Source organism: Amia ocellicauda, chromosome 3 (assembly GCF_036373705.1).
Source record: "Amia ocellicauda isolate fAmiCal2 chromosome 3, fAmiCal2.hap1, whole genome shotgun sequence".
Lineage (NCBI taxonomy): Eukaryota > Metazoa > Chordata > Actinopteri > Amiiformes > Amiidae > Amia > Amia ocellicauda.
The window spans coordinates 39,573,711-39,594,490 of NC_089852.1; the positions used below are offsets into that span (position 1 = coordinate 39,573,711).

Here is a 20,780-nt window from a genome sequence, read left to right on the forward strand (position 1 = left end):
TCCTGGAATATTCCTGTCCCGGAGGACCGCCCACCACACACAGACAACCAATCGGGGCTAAGTAGGCGGGACTCTTCCGCTCGGCTCCAGTCGTACCCGGATGGAACACATTTGCGTTGAACCAAGTTCCGGGTTTGTTGCCAGGCAGCCGTCGTAATGGCGGTTCTTTTTAAATTTGGACTTTTTTCGCATGTATTGACTGTGGGCTTTTCCGTGTATTTATGTATTCTTTATATCACGCCGATTTGTTTTCCTCGTTTTGTGCTACTACATATTCCACAATGAAGTCTAAGTTGCTTTATAATGTCTTGCATTTGATGAATTGGGAACAGAAGCATGTGTTGCTGGTTTTGCTTTCATGTGTTGGGCGTGCTGGTTATGCAGTTACTGGCCATGCAAGGACGCTGTATTTGCTGTAGATGCAAGTAGGCAGGCACGATCGAAGTGTATTCTTAATCATGTGAATAATAAATTATATCATTCAAATTATATGTATTTTTTAACACTTGCGGTAAATGATGCAACTACTTTAACATGAATTCACTACAAATACATGTAAATCATAACACCGCTTAACATGAAATTAATGAACTGATGTAAACATGGCACTTTAAAGATCAGCTGAATACATAGTGTCACACGTACATAGACTCCCTGTAGACAACATGAAAAAGTCGGGTCACGTTGCGGATACTAGGAGATTTTACATGGGCCAGCACCAAGTCTGGAGGAAGAAGAGGTAAGAGCCTCATCTTTAGTGTTGTTGTTTTTACCAGCTCAAGTAGCCAAAGCTAACTCAGAATTGTCATCTATGTCAAGATCATTACATTTATTAATTACCTGTCAGTGTCTGTCAGATGTGGCATACTAGAAAATATATTCAAAAGCATGGTGGTCGTTATTATGACGATAATGTATTAGTAATTAGTGTAAACTTGAGACAGTTGGTGCCATCATATTTAACCAGTTTCACTGCAGACCATGCTTACTGGCATCTAGGGTTGCTAATCACCTATGCATTATCATGAATTAATGTCCAGAAATCTGTTCAAATCAACCAACTCTTATCCAACGTGTTTTTATTCCTTCTGTATGTTCTTAATATATGTCATCATTTGCTTTTTGTACTGATTTCACTAGTCCTCCAGCTGCTGCAGAGCCCATGACACCAAGACGTTCAAATCGTCTACAGCAATCCAAACCACCTGATCTGGAAGGATCGGAAAGCAAAGAAAACCATGGAGGACCTGCCAACAGAAAGGCACGTCAGTATTATCTAGGCACTGTCACTATCAGTTTGAGTTCTACTTTTATTCAGACTATTTGTATGTTTACCCTCTTGATTTTTGAAAGGGTGTTGTTGTAACTTGATTTGTGCCAGCTTGACTTTTGTTTTCTTCTTGACTTCATAGTGTTTTTTGTTGTTGTTGTTTTTCTTAGACAGTGGATAAGCAGCTATGGATTGGAGACTCAACTTTATCTATGGATGAAGACATATTACAAGCACTGGATGCTTTTGTACCAGATGGGCCTCCACTCTCTGAAAAGCCCAGTGTGCTTTCACATTCCAAAGAACTGAAAAATGCCAACCGTGGGCACAAACCTGATAGAGTGGTACCTGAAACTGAAAGCCTGCACTTTACATGGGTTAAAAGTGATATAAAGGCAGATTTGGAATGTCAAGAAAAAAGTCATTCTAATCAAAGAACTGTTCCAGACATTCCACAGCCGGAAAGGTCTCAGCTTTGTTTGGGAGCTTCGGAAGACATTGCTAAGAAGCTTGTATTTAGTGAGTATTCAGTGAACAAGAAATCCCCTTCAGAAAATTCAAGACCGCAAACTAAGCATAAAAGACGGAGGCCTTGTTCATTATCAAGCGCTGAGTCAAGTGAGTCACAAGGCCCTTCATCTTCCAAGCGAGCGTCTTTGCTCAAAAAAACATCTACAAGAACAGTAAAATCCAGAGCAAACGACAATGGGCAAAGACTTCGACAAAGGGCTTTCGAGACCAAAACATTTACTTCCATTTCCCAGAATCCCAACATCTCTCTGAACACGTCAAAGGATTATATTCTGTTCAGCCCCACACACCTAGCTGTAGCTCTGCAGAAGAAGAAACTGCAGATTGAGCACCTCCCCACGGCGAACCTGTCTGCATCTGTGCTGACGCCTCCCCCTGGGCTGGACCTCAGCAGGGCTGACTGCAGCGTGCTGGGCAGCACTCCTACAGACATAGGTAGGGTCAACACTGCTGCTGCACATGTGCACAAGCACTGGAACGTGGTGGGAGGCATGTTAACCCCCTTGGAAGCACTCGACTTGGAAAGATGTGGGTTGTTTGTTGAAAAACCAAAGCGTTATATTTTTAAAAGTACACGACTTTTAGTCTTAGTCCCAGCACATAATAAAATGTGTTATCAGAGCACAATCAATTTCAAAACTTCTCTTTCCATCCTCCCACTCAAAATTGGTTGTCAAAACAACTGGAATTGTAATATCCAATATTTCAGTGTAATTGGCTTGAAATATCTATGAAATAGATTAAATTCTAATTTGTTTACCTCCTATATAGAGGATAACACATGGCCCACTTACTATGCTATGTGTTTAGAATAGCCTAAGTTACAGTATTTATTATAGTTGTTTTAAAGATATGCAAGCACAGATAGTTCAGTTTTCTTTATCCTCCATTGCAGGACATAGTATTCACTTGGCTCTCCCTGCGGAGCAGTCAGACAAGCTGCTGCTGTCAAGCTGGGGTCTGCCCAAGCCGGTCCTGGACAAGTACCAGAGCCTTGGCGTGACCCGCATGTTTGAGTGGCAAGCCGAGTGTCTTACTCTGGGACGAGTGTTGGAAGGCAAGAACTTGGTCTATTCAGGTATGAGATTCTTTTATTTATTATCTGGGTTGTAAGACCTTACATATTGGTTACTGTATGTCTCATATACACTTGTGTAAGTAAATTTGAATTTGTAAAATGTATTATGCCTTGAACTGCACTGTATTATTGCACTTTGCATTGCTCTTATTGTGTAAGTCGCCCTGGACAAGGGCATCTGCTAATAAATAAATTAATAATGATGATGATAATAATAATAATAATAATGAAATCTATCTTTGCATGGTATCCATATTCTATATATGTCACATTTATATACATTACTACAGATACCAGCCTGAGACTCGATATTCTTAACCATTATGGATTCTCTGTATGTAATGATAAGTGGATGAATATTATTGACTATGATGACAAATGTCCCCTTTGATTATTACTATGTTATTACAATGCTTCCTGCATTGCACAGGATTTTGTGACAAAACAGATTTCAGATTTTTGACAGTTTGATTTTTCCAAAAATATATAATATTTATTAATAATTCATATTCATAGTTAATAGTTTTAACTGTGCAGTATTAACTCGTTGTGTTTGTATTTTTTTGTTCAGCTCCTACCAGTGCTGGGAAAACATTAGTTTCTGAATTACTGATTTTAAAAAGGGTGCTGGAGACCAGAAGAAAGGCTCTGTTCATCCTCCCTTTTGTGTCCGTGGCAAAAGAAAAAATGTTTTACCTTCAGGTTGGTTTCCCTGAAATGATCTATGAACATAAGTATTCAGTATTCAGTATTGATTCAGTATTGAATTAAATTAATGTACTTTAGCTCAGCCAAACAATAACTTGCTTTCTGCCGGATTGATGGTTCCTCTACGCTGTTGTTTTTGTCACTCAGAATGTATTCCAGGAGGCAGGCGTCAGGGTGGAGGGTTACATGGGCAGTACCTCTGCTGCCGGGGGATTCTCTTCTCTCGACGTGGCTGTGTGCACAATCGAGAGAGCCAATGGGCTCATTAACCGGCTTATTGAAGAGAACAGAATGGACTTATTAGGTAAGAACTGGTATCCTATCTGTTATCTGAAGTTAAATGGCAAAAAAAACTGAGAGATTTAACACAATAAACATTTTACAGTTGAAAAAAGTGGAACAGGTCACCTACTAATGTAATAACAGTGTACTGAAGTCAAAGATCTCTATTCTGCAATGTTTCTAGTTAATATTTTACTATACTTACAAACCAGATTTTTACCACACTCTTTTAAAAAGTTCAATGCATCTTGTAATCTCTCATTCTTTTCATAACCTTAATAAATGCCCAAAAGTAGCTGATTTCTTTGAACCTGTCTTGTGTTTACAACGCCTGTGTTTCTTAGGCTTTAGTCTCATGTTTGAACATGCAATTTACATGGCTCATTCCTGTAGTATTCCCAATACTATAGCAATATCCCACCCTCCATATTCTGAATATTCAGGGATGGAATATTCTGATTCAGTTTTCCAAATACTAGTGGAATGTTAGTGGCCATGTTTATGCAACGATTGTCTAAGAAGATGTTTCCCAGGGCATTTCTTAGTATCACTACTATATTTATGTTGTTGGATTTTGATATTTAACTTTTTTAATGATCTGTAATAGGAATTGTTGTGGTGGATGAGCTGCACATGGTGGGTGACTCCAGCCGTGGATATCTGCTGGAACTCCTGCTTACCAAGATACGCTATGTGACACAGAAGGCATCATCCAGGTAGCTACTGCATTGTGCTGTGCCTCGAGATGAGAAATGTTAATGCATGATCAATTTGTTGTGAAGATCTGTGTCAACTTATTTTTTTCCCCCCTCAACTGTATCTTTAATTCTGAATGCCTGGATTTCTTACTCGTTATGCTTATATCTGTAGAGATTCCTCTGAGAGCAGTCTGTCCCTCAGTGAAGGGGTGCAGATTGTGGGCATGAGTGCCACCTTGCCCAACCTGTCTTTATTGGCCGAGTGGTTAAAGGCTGACCTGTACCACACTGATTACCGACCCGTGCCACTGATGGAGTGGGCAAAGATTGGGGATAATATTTATGATGGCTCTATGACTTTGGTTAAGGAGTTTAAGCCTGTCCTACAAGTCAAGGTAAAACTTGGTATTTTTTTTATTTATTTTTTATGCTGTTCTCCTAAAAGTGTTCTTACGGTTCAGGTTTCAAAATGGTAGCAAGGGTATAAAATGGCAATAGAATGCACTGGTGATTTGAGGCTATATCCAATTGATGTTTGTTTTGCAAGATTTCTGGTAGGTGTAGTATTATTATTATTATTTATTGATGTTGTCTTGTATGCATCATTTTGTGACCCTACTATCTGAAACGACTGAAAATGTGACTGCATGTTTTTTTCTAGGGCGATGCAGACCACATTGTCAGTCTGTGCTTTGAGACGGTTCAGGGTGGCCACTCCGTGCTCCTGTTCTGTCCTTCTAAGAACTGGTGTGAGAAGCTGGCCGACAGCATCGCCAGGGAGTTCTATAATCTCAGACGCCGGGTTTCACACGCTCAAGAAGGCAAGGAAACCGATGTGATATTGCTAGCTTTTGACATCCTGCAGTTCACACACTGTGACCAAGAAGAATTTTGCATGGTGATTTACCAGCCTATAGACCCCACAGAGCTGTAACTTTCTTTGGCCAATTTGTAAACTGGTAAAGGTGTTGTGTATCGTGATAAGTAAGAGTCGCACTAGTCACTTAGTTGGCCATTGTTGTTTTTGCTTCACAAGTTTCTGAGTAATGTCTGGAGGCCCTTTTCTTATTGTTTGTTGGGTGCTCTATTACAGGAGGAGGTGGAAATGCTGACCCCCAGCCCCTGGCCCTCAGTGAGGAGGGTCTCCAGGATGTCTTGGCCCAGCTGAAGCGCTCTCCTTCAGGGCTGGACTCTATCCTGCAGCGCACCGTGCCATGGGGGGTGGCCTTCCATCATGCAGGTTGGACTTGCACAGTTTTATCCTCCATAATTTAGAGTGTCGTAGTATATATAACATTTGTTGTGATGGGAACAACCCAAAACAACATATTGGAATCACGTCGCTCAATGAAACTCACTTTTCGCACTGAAAGATTGTCAGTGAGTGTGTACTTTAGTAATCTGTGTGCATATGGTATTCTGTGTAGACGTGTTTGTGATCTGCTCTCTTTGTGAATTGTAAATCCCAGGCCTGACATTTGATGAGCGAGATATTATTGAAGGTGCCTTCCGTCAGGGCTACATCCGAGTCCTTGCTGCCACCTCGACGCTGTCTTCTGGGGTCAACCTCCCTGCGCGGCGCGTCATTATTCGGACACCCATCTTCAATGGCCGCCTCCTTGACATTCTGACCTACAAGCAGATGGCTGGGAGAGCTGGCCGCAAAGGGGTTGACACTATGGGTAAGTTGAGCTAAGACTGCTTCGAGGAGAAGTCAATTAATTTTGACCGTTGAAAGCCCTACTCAAAAATACGATTGATCTGTTTCTGTGAAATTGAACTGATGTGCTTTTTACATGGTTTACTTTTTTATTATAATTGACCACCAGTCAGAATGTGACGGGCGAATGGCTAAGCACTGGGCGTAGTCTTTGTTACAAGTATGGACACTTGGTTTCTGTACCTTTAGGTGAGAGTATCCTTGTGTGCAAAGAGTCTGAGCGAACAAAAGGAGTCACTCTTTTACAAGGGTCCCTCAAACCAATCCGCAGCTGTCTCATCCAGAAGGAGGGGGAAGGGGTCACCACTAGCATGATCCGAGCCATACTTGAGGTACTGAATGTTTAGGGGGTTGAAATAAAGACTGTGTTTATTTTCTGTGTATTATACTTTCATAGCTGAGATGGCTCCCTAGTGGCTTAATTGGTCAAAGGCCTGAATTGAAGCTTGGGTTGGGTTCTAAGGCCAGAGGTGGCTGGTTTGAATCACAGGTGTTCCATTGGGGAGGCACACAATTAGTCTATCATTGTAGGTGCAGGGTGGGCTCCAAGAATGGCTTTTACGATAAATATTTTTTTTCCTAATACTGTAAGCTCCATATATTGGTTCATAATACTAAGCACGCCAAACCTCCTGTAGTATCTGACCAGTAATACATTGATTTTCTTTACATTCATTTGTCAACTTGAGCTTGTCTGTTCTATGCACTCTTTATACACATTAAACCCTCTTGCTAGATCATTGTTGGGGGTGTTGCCAGCACTCCTGAACATGTGAAGATGTACGCTTCTTGCACATTGCTGGCAGCCAGCCTGTCTGCAGAGAACACAGGGGGCACTACTCCCAAAGGGAAGAGCGACCAGCACAGGGGATCCATCGAGTCATGTGTTGACTGGCTCATAAAGAACGAGTTCATCCAGATTCAGGAAGAGGGAGGCAAGGAACTGAAAAGTGAGTCTTCTATCTGACTTTAGAGATGTCTGTCCCCAGAGAATGAAGTCCTAGTAGGTCAGACTCGCCTGGTCATTTGTTTTAGAGTAGCATGAACCTTGGTCTCCTTCCGATAGGTAAAAACTGTGGACCTTTACTTTTTTCCCTGTTCACAAAGGGATTACAATGTAATTAGTAAACACTACAAGTGCAACTCGGAAAGTGTACTAGCATTAAACTAGCATGTTTCCATGCACGGTTCCAAAGACAGCATTTCCTTAGAGAGAAATGCTGTATTGTTAAGCATTATGGAATAATATAATATTCTTTCAAAACAAGACATTTAGCTTTTTTCTAAAAATGTTATATAGAATATGTGTAAAAAACGATTAACCTTTAAACAGTGTAGTATTATTCAGCGGTGTGAAGGAACTGAACTTCCTATTCTCCAGCAGAGAGGTACTGTCCCACTCATTTGGGTGCCGCCACACTGTCCTCCTCCCTCTCGCCTCCTGAAGCACTGGGGATATTTGCAGATCTCCAAAGGGCAATGAAGGGCTTTGTGTTGGAAAATGACCTCCATATTTTGTATCAGGTAACCGATCCAGATGCATTGGATTTTATTTATTAGATTTTAATTAGGTGGTTGAATATGTAACACAAGTGTGAATATTGTACATTTAAATTATTATTTTTCTTCACTCAAGATTACCCCAGTGTATGGCGAGTGGACTACAATTGACTGGTACCAGTTTTTTTGCCTTTGGGAGCATCTGCCCACTTCAATGAAGCGTGTGGCCGAAATGGTTGGAATTGAGGAGGGATTCTTGGCGCGCTCCGTCGGTGGAAAAATAATTGCTAAAAACGAAAGGCAGCATCGGCAGATGGCGATTCACAAACGGTATAGTGATAGTGTTATTTTGCATTTAGAAATTTGACTTGAACACACACACACATCTATATATAATAAATCTAATTTCCATCAGCCTATATCAATCCACAGGATGAAGGCTCCCAAAGAAGATTCCATTGGCTTCGATCTACAGCTTCTCTTTTCCATGTCACCTCCAGAGTGTGTGTCTGTGTGTGTGTATATCATTTATTTTTTAAATGTAGCTCAATGATTTAGTCTTGTCTTTTGCCTCTAGTTTTTTCACCAGCCTAGTGTTGTTGGATCTCATCAGTGAGGTTCCTCTGGAAGCTGTTGCCAAAAAATATGGCTGTAGTCGAGGGCAGCTTCAGTCTCTACAGCAGTCCGCTTCCACATATGCGGGTGAGACGAGTTTGTGATGATACATTTTCCATACAATAAAGAATTGTAATGAACTGGCAAACGCACGGTGTGCCAAATGTGACCTAAGCTATGTATCGACAGGTATGATCACGGTGTTCTGTAACCGCCTGGGGTGGCACAACATGGAGCTGCTGTTATCCCAGTTCCAGAGCCGACTCAGTTTCGGCATTCAGAGGGAGCTGTGTGACCTTGTGAGGATCTCCCTGTTGAACGCTCAGAGAGCCCGTGCGCTCTACAACGCAGGGTTCATCACGGTGTCCGAGCTGGCGAGGGCGAGCGCTGAGGACGTGGAGGCAGCGCTGAGGAAGGCAGTTCCGTTTAAAAGGTAGTGCAGCTTTTCTCGGGCAATATCACATTTGGGAAGTGTGTGATCTCATTATGATTCTTGCAGCTGTCAGAGTGTGAGTCCCTTCCATTTGGTTATAATTGATGTTACAGGTACATTTGTGTAAGAAGAAGCAACTGTACAAGGCAATACCAGTGTGTTCATAGGTGGTTTTCCAACATGCTGAACTTGTTACCATGTGGTAGTAAATAAACCCAGTCCTGGAATATGGCTGCCATAAAGGAGCCAGTGCAAATTTAATCTTACTAGACATGTGTAGAGACCTTGCTTTTTGGTACCTAAAAGACATTTCTTTTTATCGGTAGCTCTCGAAGAGCAGTGGATGAGAGTGAACATGAAGCCCAGGAGAGGAGGAATACACGCTGTATCTGGGTCAGCGGGAAGAGGGGCCTGACTGAGAGAGAGGCGGCCCTGCAGATTGTAAGAGAAGCCAGGCAGCTCCTCCAGCAAGACCTGGCCCTCCTTGGGATAATCTGGGACCCCGACACTCTTCCAGAGGAGAGACTGCAGTCTGCCGCGGGAGAATTACTGTCTGCCAAGCAGGGAGACGCACCGAGGGATCCCTCCTCCTCACACAGTGAACGCCCCCCCACCATGAAAGAGGCATCACACTCAGGAGATGGTGCTCAGACAGAACGTTGCAAGAAAAGTGGCAAAGATGAGTCAGATGTTGTAACTGTTAGCAATGGGAATGATTCCGCCAATTCCAAATTAAATGAACTGAAGTCTTCTGCTCACCCGACCTGGCCCAAAGAAAGAGGTGCTGGAAACCAAAGTGTGGAACATAAAACAAAAGAGTTTATTGTACTTCAGTCAGTAGAGACTAAGGAATGCTCCTCTGTGACTCCTGTGTCTGCAGCAGCATCAGTGACATCTAATAAATCCTCAGCTGTAAATCCAGGAGAAAGACGGCTGCCCTCTGGCTCAGCTGCCCTGTGCAAACTTGACAAAACCGAGAACGTAGTTAAAAAATATCATATTGAAAATGAAATGGTTGTAGAACAATCATCTGAAGTTCTTGGCAGATCTTCAACAGACAAAGAATCTGACATATTAACTGAATCATTAAAAGCCCACATTTCCTCCAACATGAGTAACATGCTTAATTTAAAACATGGGAGAGTTAGTCCGTTCTCTCTGAACCAGGCGTCCAAGCGTAGGAAGATGGGCTGTGAGACTGGAACTGTTGAGCATGATGAAATCACAAACAAATGTGTCATTTCTGAGGCACTTGTGAGTAAGACATTGAAAGCCGATCAAAGTAAACAGTTAGTTGTTTGTGAATTTAGCGTACCATTGTCCCCAACTGGCACTTCAAAGATGCACAGCATGCAGAAATATCCAGCTAAAGATGAGAAATTTAGGATGAAAACTAAATGTTTGAGTCCTCAGGTAAGTGTAGAGACTCTGGTAAGGGCTAAACCTCCTGGAAAACAAGACAAAAACGTTCTTCCACTGTCCGTGAATAATTTCCCATCTGTCAGCGGTGAAAAAAAGAATGAGAAACTGGAACGGTGCTGCATTGAAAACGGCTGTGGGAAACCGCTTGAAACCGAAAATGGAAAAAGTGCTGGTGAAGTCACACAGACTGATCTTAATATAAACCAGTCCAAGATGGTGAGCGGTAAGGGTCTTCTGGAGAGACGTGCAGCTAATTTATTACCAAAACGGCAAACTGAAAATGAATTGTCCTTCCAAACTGATCAAATGTGCAAATCTCCTGACCTGTATGGACAGGAGGAGTTTGGCGAGAGTTTTCAGCTTGATACACAAACTGAGAGAATAATCATGCAGCGGGATTTGACGATTCCTACCTCTGACACGCATCTGAAAGGAAGCTCACCTGGAAAAGTACTTGAGAAAACCTGCAATACTATTTCAGATCCTGCCAACCTGAAGATGGAAAATCAAACCAATGCAACTTTGTTGAGCGAAAAGCTTCCGCCTGAACCTTCACAAGAAGTCGACTGTGATCAAAGGATTAAAAACAATTCTCTTCCCAGATATAACACCTCCCTGACCGACACACAGCTCAGAAATATCCTGGACTACTGCACTCAAGCTGTAAATCAAACGGGTCACTCGCCTGTATTGATGCAGAAAACAAATACGGCCCTTAGTGGAATCCACGCATCACAAGGCAATCCGGTGTCTTCAGAAAATGCTGCTGAAACGAGTCTGGATGGGAGTGGGAGCTCCCTATTCGACAGTCTCTGCGAAAATTTCCCAGATGCTGTCTTGGAGGAGGAAAGCTCGGAAGCATTGCCTGAGAGGTTAGAAGGCAGAAAGGAGGGTATTTCTTTTCCTCCTCAATCTGCAATGAAAGAACAACAACCTGTGAATCAAGAAGCAGTCCAATGGGGTGAATCTTCTTTCAATTTATCAGACTTTGGGGATTCTTTTCAGATACACGAAGCGCAGTACATCGAGAGACTGAATGCTTTAATTAGCAGTGATGATGAAATAACCTCGGGACAAACCAAACCACTAGAACCCATTCCCATGAATTGTAATAGACCTATATCTGATGTGAACGTGTCTAAATCTCCAGAATCTGAGACCCATTCCGAATCTAAGTCTTCAGAAGATATGTTATTAATTGCAAATAAGACTTGGTCAGACACGTCTTTCCACTTAAGCCCTGGCATGCAAGACGCTCTTGACCAATGGCCTAGCCTCTCGGGAAACTATGCAAGTAGACATGAGATCCCGGTAAATGCCAACCCAGAACAAAATGCTGCCTACAGTAGGTCTCCAGAACCAAGCAGACTGATCCCAGGACAGTGTTTAGCTGTTGCAGATCAGACAGCAATGAATACTGTTTCCCCATTTCTGGATCTTGAAGCAGAATCTAGACCTGCAAGCCATAATGAACTTATTCCTCCAACTCCAGAATCCACTGCAGTCACTCCTAGGATAAAAATGACCATGTCTTCTGTGAAGTCTGATAAATGCAAAAACAAAAGAAATATGTCTAACCGGAGCTCGTCACATGTTACAGAAGATAACCAGAAACATCCACATCCCAGTGTTAAAAGATTGCCTCTATCAGACTTGGATGACTCTCTGGTTGGTGAGGGTTTTTCACTGCAGTTGTCCCAGGACGCGTCAGCCTCCGCTTCAGTCCCTGGCAGCCCAGAAACGTTCACAATCATTGACGTGGCCAGTGATCTGACACTTTTCCAAACGTTCATCACAGAATGGAAAGCGAAGACAAGGTTTTCCATCGCTGTTGCCTGTGAGAGAAAAGAGCATGTTCTGTCCCCTCAATCTGCAATCGGAGGAAACTTCCAGCCAAGTAAGTTCATTTCTGTGATGCAATGTTTTTCAAATACTTTTTTTTCATTATACATACACTCACCTAAAGGATTATTAGGAACACCTGTTCAATTTCTCATTAATGCAATTATCTAACCAACCAATCACATGGCAGTTGCTTCAATGCATTTAGGGGTGTGGTCCTGGTCAAGACAATCTCCTGAACTCCAAACTGAATGTCTGAATGGGAAAGAAAGGTGATTTAAGCAATTTTGAGCGTGGCATGGTTGTTGGTGCCAGACGGGCCGGTCTGAGTATTTCACAATCTGCTCAGTTACTGGGATTTTCACGCACAACCATTTCTAGGGTTTACAAAGAATGGTGTGAAAAGGGAAAAACATCCAGTATGCGGCAGTCCTGTGGGCGAAAATGCCTTGTTGATGCTAGAGGTCAGAGGAGAATGGGCCGACTGATTCAAGCTGATAGAAGAGCAACTTTGACTGAAATAACCACTCGTTACAACCGAGGTATGCAGCAAAGCATTTGTGAAGCCACAACACGTACAACCTTGAGGCGGATGGGCTACAACAGCAGAAGACCCCACCGGGTACCACTCATCTCCACTACAAATAGGAAAAAGAGGCTACAATTTGCACAAGCTCACCAAAATTGGACAGTTGAAGACTGGAAAAATGTTGCCTGGTCTGATGAGTCTCGATTTCTGTTGAGACATTCAGATGGTAGAGTCAGAATTTGGCGTAAACAGAATGAGAACATGGATCCATCATGCCTTGTTACCACTGTGCAGGCTGGTGGTGGTGGTGTAATGGTGTGGGGGATGTTTTCTTGGCACACTTTAGGCCCCTTAGTGCCAACTGGGCATCGTTTAAATGCCACGGCCTACCTGAGCATTGTTTCTGACCATGTCCATCCCTTTATGACCACCATGTACCCATCCTCTGATGGCTACTTCCAGCAGGATAATGCACCATGTCACAAAGGTCGAATCATTTCAAATTGGTTTCTTGAACATGACAATGAGTTCACTGTACTAAACTGGCCCCCACAGTCACCAGATCTCAACCCAATAGAGCATCTTTGGGATGTGGTGGAACGGGAGCTTCGTGCCCTGGATGTGCATCCCACAAATCTCCATCAACTGCAAGATGCTATCCTATCAATATGGGCCAACATTTCTAAAGAATGCTTTCAGCACCTTGTTGAATCAATTCCACGTAGAATTAAGGCAGTTCTGAAGGCGAAAGGGGGTCAAACACAGTATTAGTATGGTGTTCCTAATAATCCTTTAGGTGAGTGTATATTTTCATTAGAAATTGGCACACATTGCTTTTGGTTGGATTGACAAATAAAATGTAATTTGCAGATTGTGTATACATTGCTTTAAAATTGAAGTCATAAACTATTACTAGCAGCAAAGTCGTTAGCCGATTCCAAATAGTTTTTTCCCATCTTGTGATCTTAACAAGGAGGAATGCTGTATTAACACATTTGCTAAAACAACAAGCATGTTTACTAATAATAGTATCAGAAATGGCTACTTTTGGAAGGAGGTTCTAGCTACTAGACAGTGAGATTTGGACGACGCACAGGAAGTGAAAACAAAACTGCAGATTCCTCTTCAATAACATATGAATTGCTTCACAGTTGCAGTTAAGCAATTCTATTTTATTTTTTTTTTAAGCGCGCTCTAGTCGGAAAAAAACTTCCAGGGAAGACGGGTTTCCTATCAAATCAAACGAAGCTCTTGTCGTCACTGGTATAGCGGTATGCTGGGGTGGAAAGGATGCCTATTTCGTATCCCTGCAACGGGAACAGCCAATCACAGGTACGAGATTATTTGATGGCTGTGCATGCACGTGTATCTCAGTGCATTTAAAGTTCTGCACTTGCTCCTTGTATGTCATGTTTCTAGATGTGCTATATTAACCATATCATGTTTTATTTTATTTGAAATAGACATAAGTCCAAGTTTGGTTCCTCCACCTCTGGATCAGAACCTATCAGTGCAGGAGAGATTAAAACATGTGCATTCCTGTCTGAGAAGCAGCTCCTCTGGGTCTGAAAGAGTGAGTGTGGTGTACGACTTTAAACAGCAATACAAAGCTCTGCTGCTGTCCTGCGGACTCGCTTTGGAGAGCAGCTTTGAAGACCCAAAGGTGAGAGTCTGCGAGTGAAATTGGTTTACTACTTAAGGGACTTACGAAGTTGTTTGGTTGATGTGAAATTAAATTGGCTTTGAAGTGCACAGACCCTTCTCTTCTCTTCACTACAGAGCCAGCCAATGCAGTGAGATCCCACAGGTTATCTGTTTTAGAAGGATGAAAGAATTAACTTAATTGTTCAGGTTTCACGTCAATGGTGGAATAATTAACATTAACACACAAATTCTACATTTAAATTATAATAGCATAGTAGGTCATAGGAGAAAAAAGAAAATAAAAATCAAGTGATGCAAGCACAGGCAGTTCAAACTGGGATTGTATTTGGTTCCATTTGTGTTTTTATATCCAAGTATTTAATTTGCAATCACCATTGTGCAGCATCTTAACTTGTACATGGATTGTTGATTTTGGAAACATTGTTCTTTGATGTTTTGTTTTTTGCTTCTTATGTTTTATGTTCAGATCGCGTGCTGGTTGCTGGACCCTGGCTCTAAGGAGCGCACCCTCCATAATATGGTCACCAACTTCACACCACAGGAGTTGCCGTTGCTGGAGGGTGTTGGTGCGGGACAGGGTGTCCAGAGTTTGGGGCTCAGTGCTGACCGCGAGCACTCGGGTCGCTACAGAGCGGCCATCGAGTCTGTGCTCGTCTACGGCATCATGGACCACCTCGGTGTCCTCCTGAGGAAAGACCACTTGCAAGGTCCTTTCAATCTTCTCATTTTAAAGATTTTAAAACTCCCTTCATTCAGTGTTGCTAAAGGTTTAGTCAGTGGTTTAATATAGATTTCAATTCCCTCTCTCTCCAATGCAGAATGCAGCGCTGAGTCACACAAATTGAAGGAGCAAAATATGCTTCTGGCAAAAATGAAAGCTTAGGCTCAGTCAAGGAGCTGTAACTGAGATGGCAACAGTTGTAGATTGCCAATGTAAATGTAAAAGCCCCCCTTTTACCTGGCAAGCAAAGATTGTATTACACCTCAGTTGTGTCTCATTGGTCTCCCTCTGTTGCTCGGTTGTATTGTCGCTCACTCTGTGCATTGTGTGCTGTGACAGATGTGTTCTGCAACGTGGAGATGCCCATGCACTACTGCCTGGCGCTGCTTGAGTTGAACGGCGTCGGCTTCAGCGCTGCGGAGTGCGACTCGCAGAAGCACATCATGCAGGCGAAGCTGAGCACCCTGGAGGCACAGGCCTACCAGCTGGCAGGACACAGCTTCTCCCTGACCAGCGCCGAGGACGTGGCGGAGGTGAGGGTTTGAGCCACACTGACAGCCAACGAGCAGTTTGTGCTTGTTTAATGACAAACTATAAGCTTTAATCCACTAGTTCTTCAACATGGCATTACACGTAAACAGTGTGTGTTCTCTGTGATTTATCTTTGTTAAAGTGAGAAGTTGCCCTCACATAAGCTAGAACAAAACAAAACAAATTATTTACTGACTTCAGCAGAAAGCTGAAAACTGCAATATAGTGGCATGGTGGAGCAGTTTCAATTACTCCCCAGCAGGTGGCACTGTTGAACAGTCAGAATTGTGATTTTGAAAAAGGAATTATTTGACAGGGAAATGCACCATTTTTAAGTACTTCACTGGATTTAAATGATTTTCTTGATCAACAGATTGAGATTCCAGCATCAATGTTTCTATTTCATTATTAATTACTGAATTGAAGATCAAGATCTGTGTAATCATGTGGTCTAGGTCTTGTTTCTGGAGCTGAAGCTGCCCCCTAATGGGGACGTGAACGGGCAGAAGAATAAGAAGACTCTGGGATATGCCAGGAGGCCTGGAGCAGGAACCCGGGGTAGAATAGACAAGCAGTTCAGCACCACCAAGGTATTGTAACCTAGACTTACACCCGGCTTCAGTGCTGAGCTACCATGTTTAAAAATCTAGGTGATCTGAAAAAGGTTCCGTTTGTTTTGTTAGTGGTAATTTTTTAAATTTTGAGTTAAAATCCTCCATTTTGTAGGATCCCTCATGTTATAGTTGTTCAAATTAAACTATGCAAAATTACAAACAGATAATTAGACCGAAAGCGGTTATATATTTATATTAAAGAATTCAGATTGCTCCTTGGGTCGGTTGGAATGTTTGTCCAACTGAATTTTGATCGTTTCTGTTAAACAATAACAAACTGTTTTTTTCCTTCTTTGTTTATTTTCTCTCTCTCTTTTCTTCAGGATGTTTTGGAGAAACTCAAACCTCTGCACCCTTTGCCCGGGGTGATTCTGGAGTGGAGGAGGATCACCAATGCCATGACAAAGGTGGTGTTTCCTCTCCAACGCGAGAAACGCCCGCACCTCCGGCTGGGTATGGAGAGGATATACCCCGTCTCACAGACGCACACGGCTACAGGTACGACACAGACGCCCCCTTACAGTGTGAATGTGAATCAGTTTATGCGATTAGTTTTATATGGAACATCAGTAGGTTGTAATAACTCGCGTAAATAATTAAGGAGGAGTTTGATTTTAAAGAAAGACATGCCTTTTGTCCCCACCTTAGGAAGAGTGAGTTTCATAGAGCCCAATATCCAGAATGTGCCAAAGGATTTTGAGATCGAGATGCCAACTCTGGTGGGAGAGAGTCCCCCATCTCAGGAACGAGGCAAAACATTCTCTTCCAAATCAAGGTAAAGAAACGTGACGGAGGGTTATTATGTTTTGTTGTTCAGTGTCCCTCTGTGGGAGTCTTTGATTTTAGTCTCGGTCCTGTTGTGTGAATGTTATATTGACAATGTGTGTATTAGACATGAGATGTACTGTTAATTCACTTACATTTTGACTGTTTCAAAAGAACCCTGCAGAGGCATTGCGCCCTTTCTCTGACGCACTAGTAAGAAATATAACAGAGGGATGCTGGTGTGTTAATCCTGACTTTCAAAGACAGTGTGAGGGTGTATTTACAACACACTACTAACAGGCCGTCTCGTTCTTTCTCTTTTCCAGGAGATCAAAGATCCCTCGACAGTTGGTGTCACAAGCCAAAGCAGTCGGAGAGTCTCCAGGGAAAGGGATATCTTTTTCTGTTAGTATGAGGCATGCTTTTGTGCCATTCCCAGGTAAACTATTTGAAATGAAACCCTGCAGGTTGTAGGCACATAAACCCCTACCCAGACCTGCATCTTACGCACAAAGACACACAAACAACAAGCAGCTTCTGGATGTAATGCTGTTTGCAGTTGCTCAAAGTGATGATTTATACGTTACATTGCATGCAGTGCTGTGTGTGTAGATGGCTTTGGGTCTGAGCTCCGAAAGGTTATATATCACAAGCTTAGACCGCGGGCATTCTGTCTGTTATGTGGACATGGTTTATAGGCTAGTCTGCTCTGTTCCTTGTAATTGCTGTCAGCCTTTGCTTTGGCAATTTATTTTGTGTATACTGCCCATGTGAGCCGTATCATTCATCTCCGCACTGTTGTCCAGCGCAGATGAGGAACAGAACTAGTGTTTCAAGGTGAACTGCTGTTTGAAGTGCTGTGCGGTCAAACAGTTTATGAAGCAAATGGCAAGAACTTTCTATTCAATCATTCTGGCTTCTCTTTATTTATTTGTTTTTCCTAGCACCGTTATTTCCGCTTTATTGCTGCCCGAAACTGATCACCTCTCTCTCTCTCTCTCTCTAACGAAGGAGGTCTCATCCTGGCTGCGGATTATTCCCAGTTGGAGCTACGGATTTTGGCGCACCTCTCCCGGGACCGACGGCTCATTCAGGTCCTCAACAGCGGGGCGGACGTCTTCAAGAGCATCGCGGCCGAGTGGAAGATGATCGAATCCGCGTCAGTGGACGACGCTTTACGGCAGCAAGCGAAACAGGCAAGCGGCTCAGTCTGAGATCTGCAATACTCCCATTTGTTTGTGTGTTTGATTTTTTTTAAATTCAAGCCCACTCTGGCCTCACCCTCACCTCTCACCTGTTCCCCGCTTAGATCTGCTATGGAATAATCTATGGCATGGGAGCAAAGTCACTGGGAGAACAGATGGGGATTGATGAGACCGATGCCGCCTGTTACATAGAAACGTTCAAATCTAGATACACAGGTAATTGCGTTCAGCGAGGGAACATTTTGTGCTTGGCTGAAATGAAGAGCGTTTAATGTTATTTGAACGGTAAGAACAATAAATGTTTTATATAAGAGGTAATTGCAAGAGGTTTGAACATTTCAATTACACAATGCCCTTTTGACAATTTGCAAAAGCTTTTTCACACGTGTGACGGGATGATTGTTTTTATTTTTTTTAAATGCAGTATGATAAACTTTTGAGGTAAAGTGGGAATAGAGAGTGACAAAAACTTGATTTAAATTTTCTAAACTCTGTGTTTATGTTTTTATCCCAGGAATTCAGACCTTCCTGCGTGAGACTGTCAAGACCTGCGGAAAAAATGGATACATTCAAACAATACTGGGGAGGAAGAGGTTCCTTCCTGCTATCAAGGACCCGAACCTTCACATTAAAAATCATGTATGTGTCTATTGTGCTATTGTACAGATTTTCAATAAGGTCGGTCTTTTTTCTGATGATTCGGCCAGGGGAAAAAGAGTTGCTAAACAGGATGAATCTGTGTGTTTAGTTTTTTTCTCAGAATACCGAACATGAAGCTCAAGTGTTCCTCCAGGAAATAAGTCTCTCATCCACAGCGATGCCTGTTTTTTCCCGACAGGCGGAGCGCCAGGCGGTGAACTCGACAGTCCAGGGTTCTGCTGCTGACATTGTGAAAACCGCGACAGTGAACATCCAGAGATGCCTAGAGGAGGCTTTCCCCACAGCGACCAAATCGCACGAGCACCCGGGGAGCCCAGAGTGTCCCAACCCATCAGGTATCACCTCCATTTTTATACTTCACTGGTTTTCACTTTTGATGCAGCATTAAAAGCACTGACTGTTAGAGCTGTGGTGCTTTAGTCTGTTCATTTAATAAGTAGAAGTGAAAAGAGTACTTGAAGAGTCATTACTGGCCGAGAGCAATAATCCCATTTCATGTACGCACTTTTAAAATGATGGTGTACAGTGTGTGCTTTCTTTTGTTTGCCATTTCATTATGCAGCGCTCACATTGTTGTTTGTGTAATTATTTTTCTTCATTAGACAAAAGACGACAAAGGGCCGTCTCATGCCCGGGTCGGGGAGGGTTTTTTGTTCTTCAGCTGCACGATGAGCTCATTTATGAGGTTGCGGAGGATGATCTCATTCAGGTGGGTGAACGCAAACCTCTCAAATATCCGGTTCTGTTCCGGTTCTTTTCAAGACCGTGGGGGCTGGGTTTATGTGTTTTGCTGTTGTGTTAAAGTTAAATTATAGGTGAAATGCAGTTCAAGTCTGAGTCAATGTCTGGCTTTTAACTTTATGCAGCTTTCAGTACAATACTGTACATCTTTTTACTCAGATAGTCTGCAGACTTTACTGCTCATGAAATATAAACCTCAGTGTTTGGTAATTGATCGTACTTGTTCCATTACCCCACCAATCATGTATTGAATGAATAACTAAATTAAGTTTTTCCTCTTTTGCATCTCATAGGTGGCTCAGATTGTGAAGAAGGAGATGGAATCTGCAGTTAAATTGTATGTGAAACTTCGGGTGAAGGTGAAAGTAGGCCCAAGCTGGGGAAACCTCCTAGACTTGGATATTTAGTTCATATTGTAAATGGGGAAACAAAACCGTGACAGATAGCTTAACTCCTTGGAACACTATTTAAAATGAAAGTGGCATCTGTAAAGAAAATGAGAATGTACTGACAGCAAATGAAACCTGTTTGGGTATTGCATTTGGCCATTTCATGACAAAACAGCTGCTTTCTGATAATATTATCACTACAACAGTAATGTATTTTCTCTTTTTTTATATATAAAATGTACAGTAAATATTTTATTTAAAAAAAATTGAAATGAACTTTTGTAATACTTTTAACTACATCAGCAACCAACTTTCATATACTAATTACATTTCAAAATTAAAATGCTGTAAAAAAAAAAAAAATGTAAATGTTTTAGCAGAGGAAAAATATTTGTAAATTCTTGTGCTTTTTGTATATTTAAAATTAAAGCTTTTCATTTAATTATATCTGTGCTTACTTGTTAATTACTCTTTCTTTCAGACTATAAAAGTAATTGAAATGGCATAAACCAAGTGCAGCATTTTAAATATTGTGTAACTTGACAAAAACAAAGCAATTACAAGAAGTCCTAGCAAATAATGACTGTTTCCATTTCCTTCATCCGTCCTCAACGCAGACCTCCTGAGATCCCAGTTAAACTGATTTTAAAATGGTCTCAGTTATACCTGAACAAATCATTCATAGGGAATGAACAAGCAAACTACAGAGAGAGAATTAGTATTCCTCCAAAAACATCCCAAGCAAATCTGAATTTAGTTTTACGAATGCATTCCCCAATACCTCAGAGGTTGGTCGAGATGCCGGCTGCATATTTCCAGAAGGGGAAAAAATGTGGAGATGATGCAAATCGACCTGTGTGC

General features: G+C 42.1%; 1 protein-coding gene across 1 annotated transcript; it reads left to right on the forward strand.

Moving 5' to 3' along the window:
• Window positions 1-120: 120 nt before the first annotated feature.
• polq (polymerase (DNA directed), theta) lies at window positions 121-20,366 on the forward strand. The gene is made up of 32 exons (XM_066699392.1): window positions 121-739; window positions 1,141-1,265; window positions 1,445-2,236; window positions 2,697-2,879; window positions 3,451-3,581; window positions 3,735-3,891; window positions 4,477-4,585; window positions 4,740-4,962; window positions 5,229-5,388; window positions 5,661-5,807; window positions 6,037-6,249; window positions 6,477-6,619; window positions 7,024-7,237; window positions 7,669-7,811; window positions 7,924-8,117; window positions 8,365-8,489; window positions 8,592-8,835; window positions 9,162-12,154; window positions 13,817-13,960; window positions 14,092-14,291; window positions 14,760-15,000; window positions 15,354-15,547; window positions 16,001-16,135; window positions 16,483-16,657; window positions 16,808-16,934; window positions 17,251-17,363; window positions 17,936-18,120; window positions 18,234-18,345; window positions 18,644-18,768; window positions 18,968-19,124; window positions 19,392-19,498; window positions 19,824-20,366. The coding sequence occupies exons 1-32, from the start codon at window positions 666-668 to the stop codon at window positions 19,935-19,937; spliced, it is 8,499 nt and encodes a 2,832-aa protein (XP_066555489.1). The 5' UTR covers window positions 121-665; the 3' UTR covers window positions 19,938-20,366.
• The last annotated feature ends 414 nt before the right edge of the window (window positions 20,367-20,780 follow it).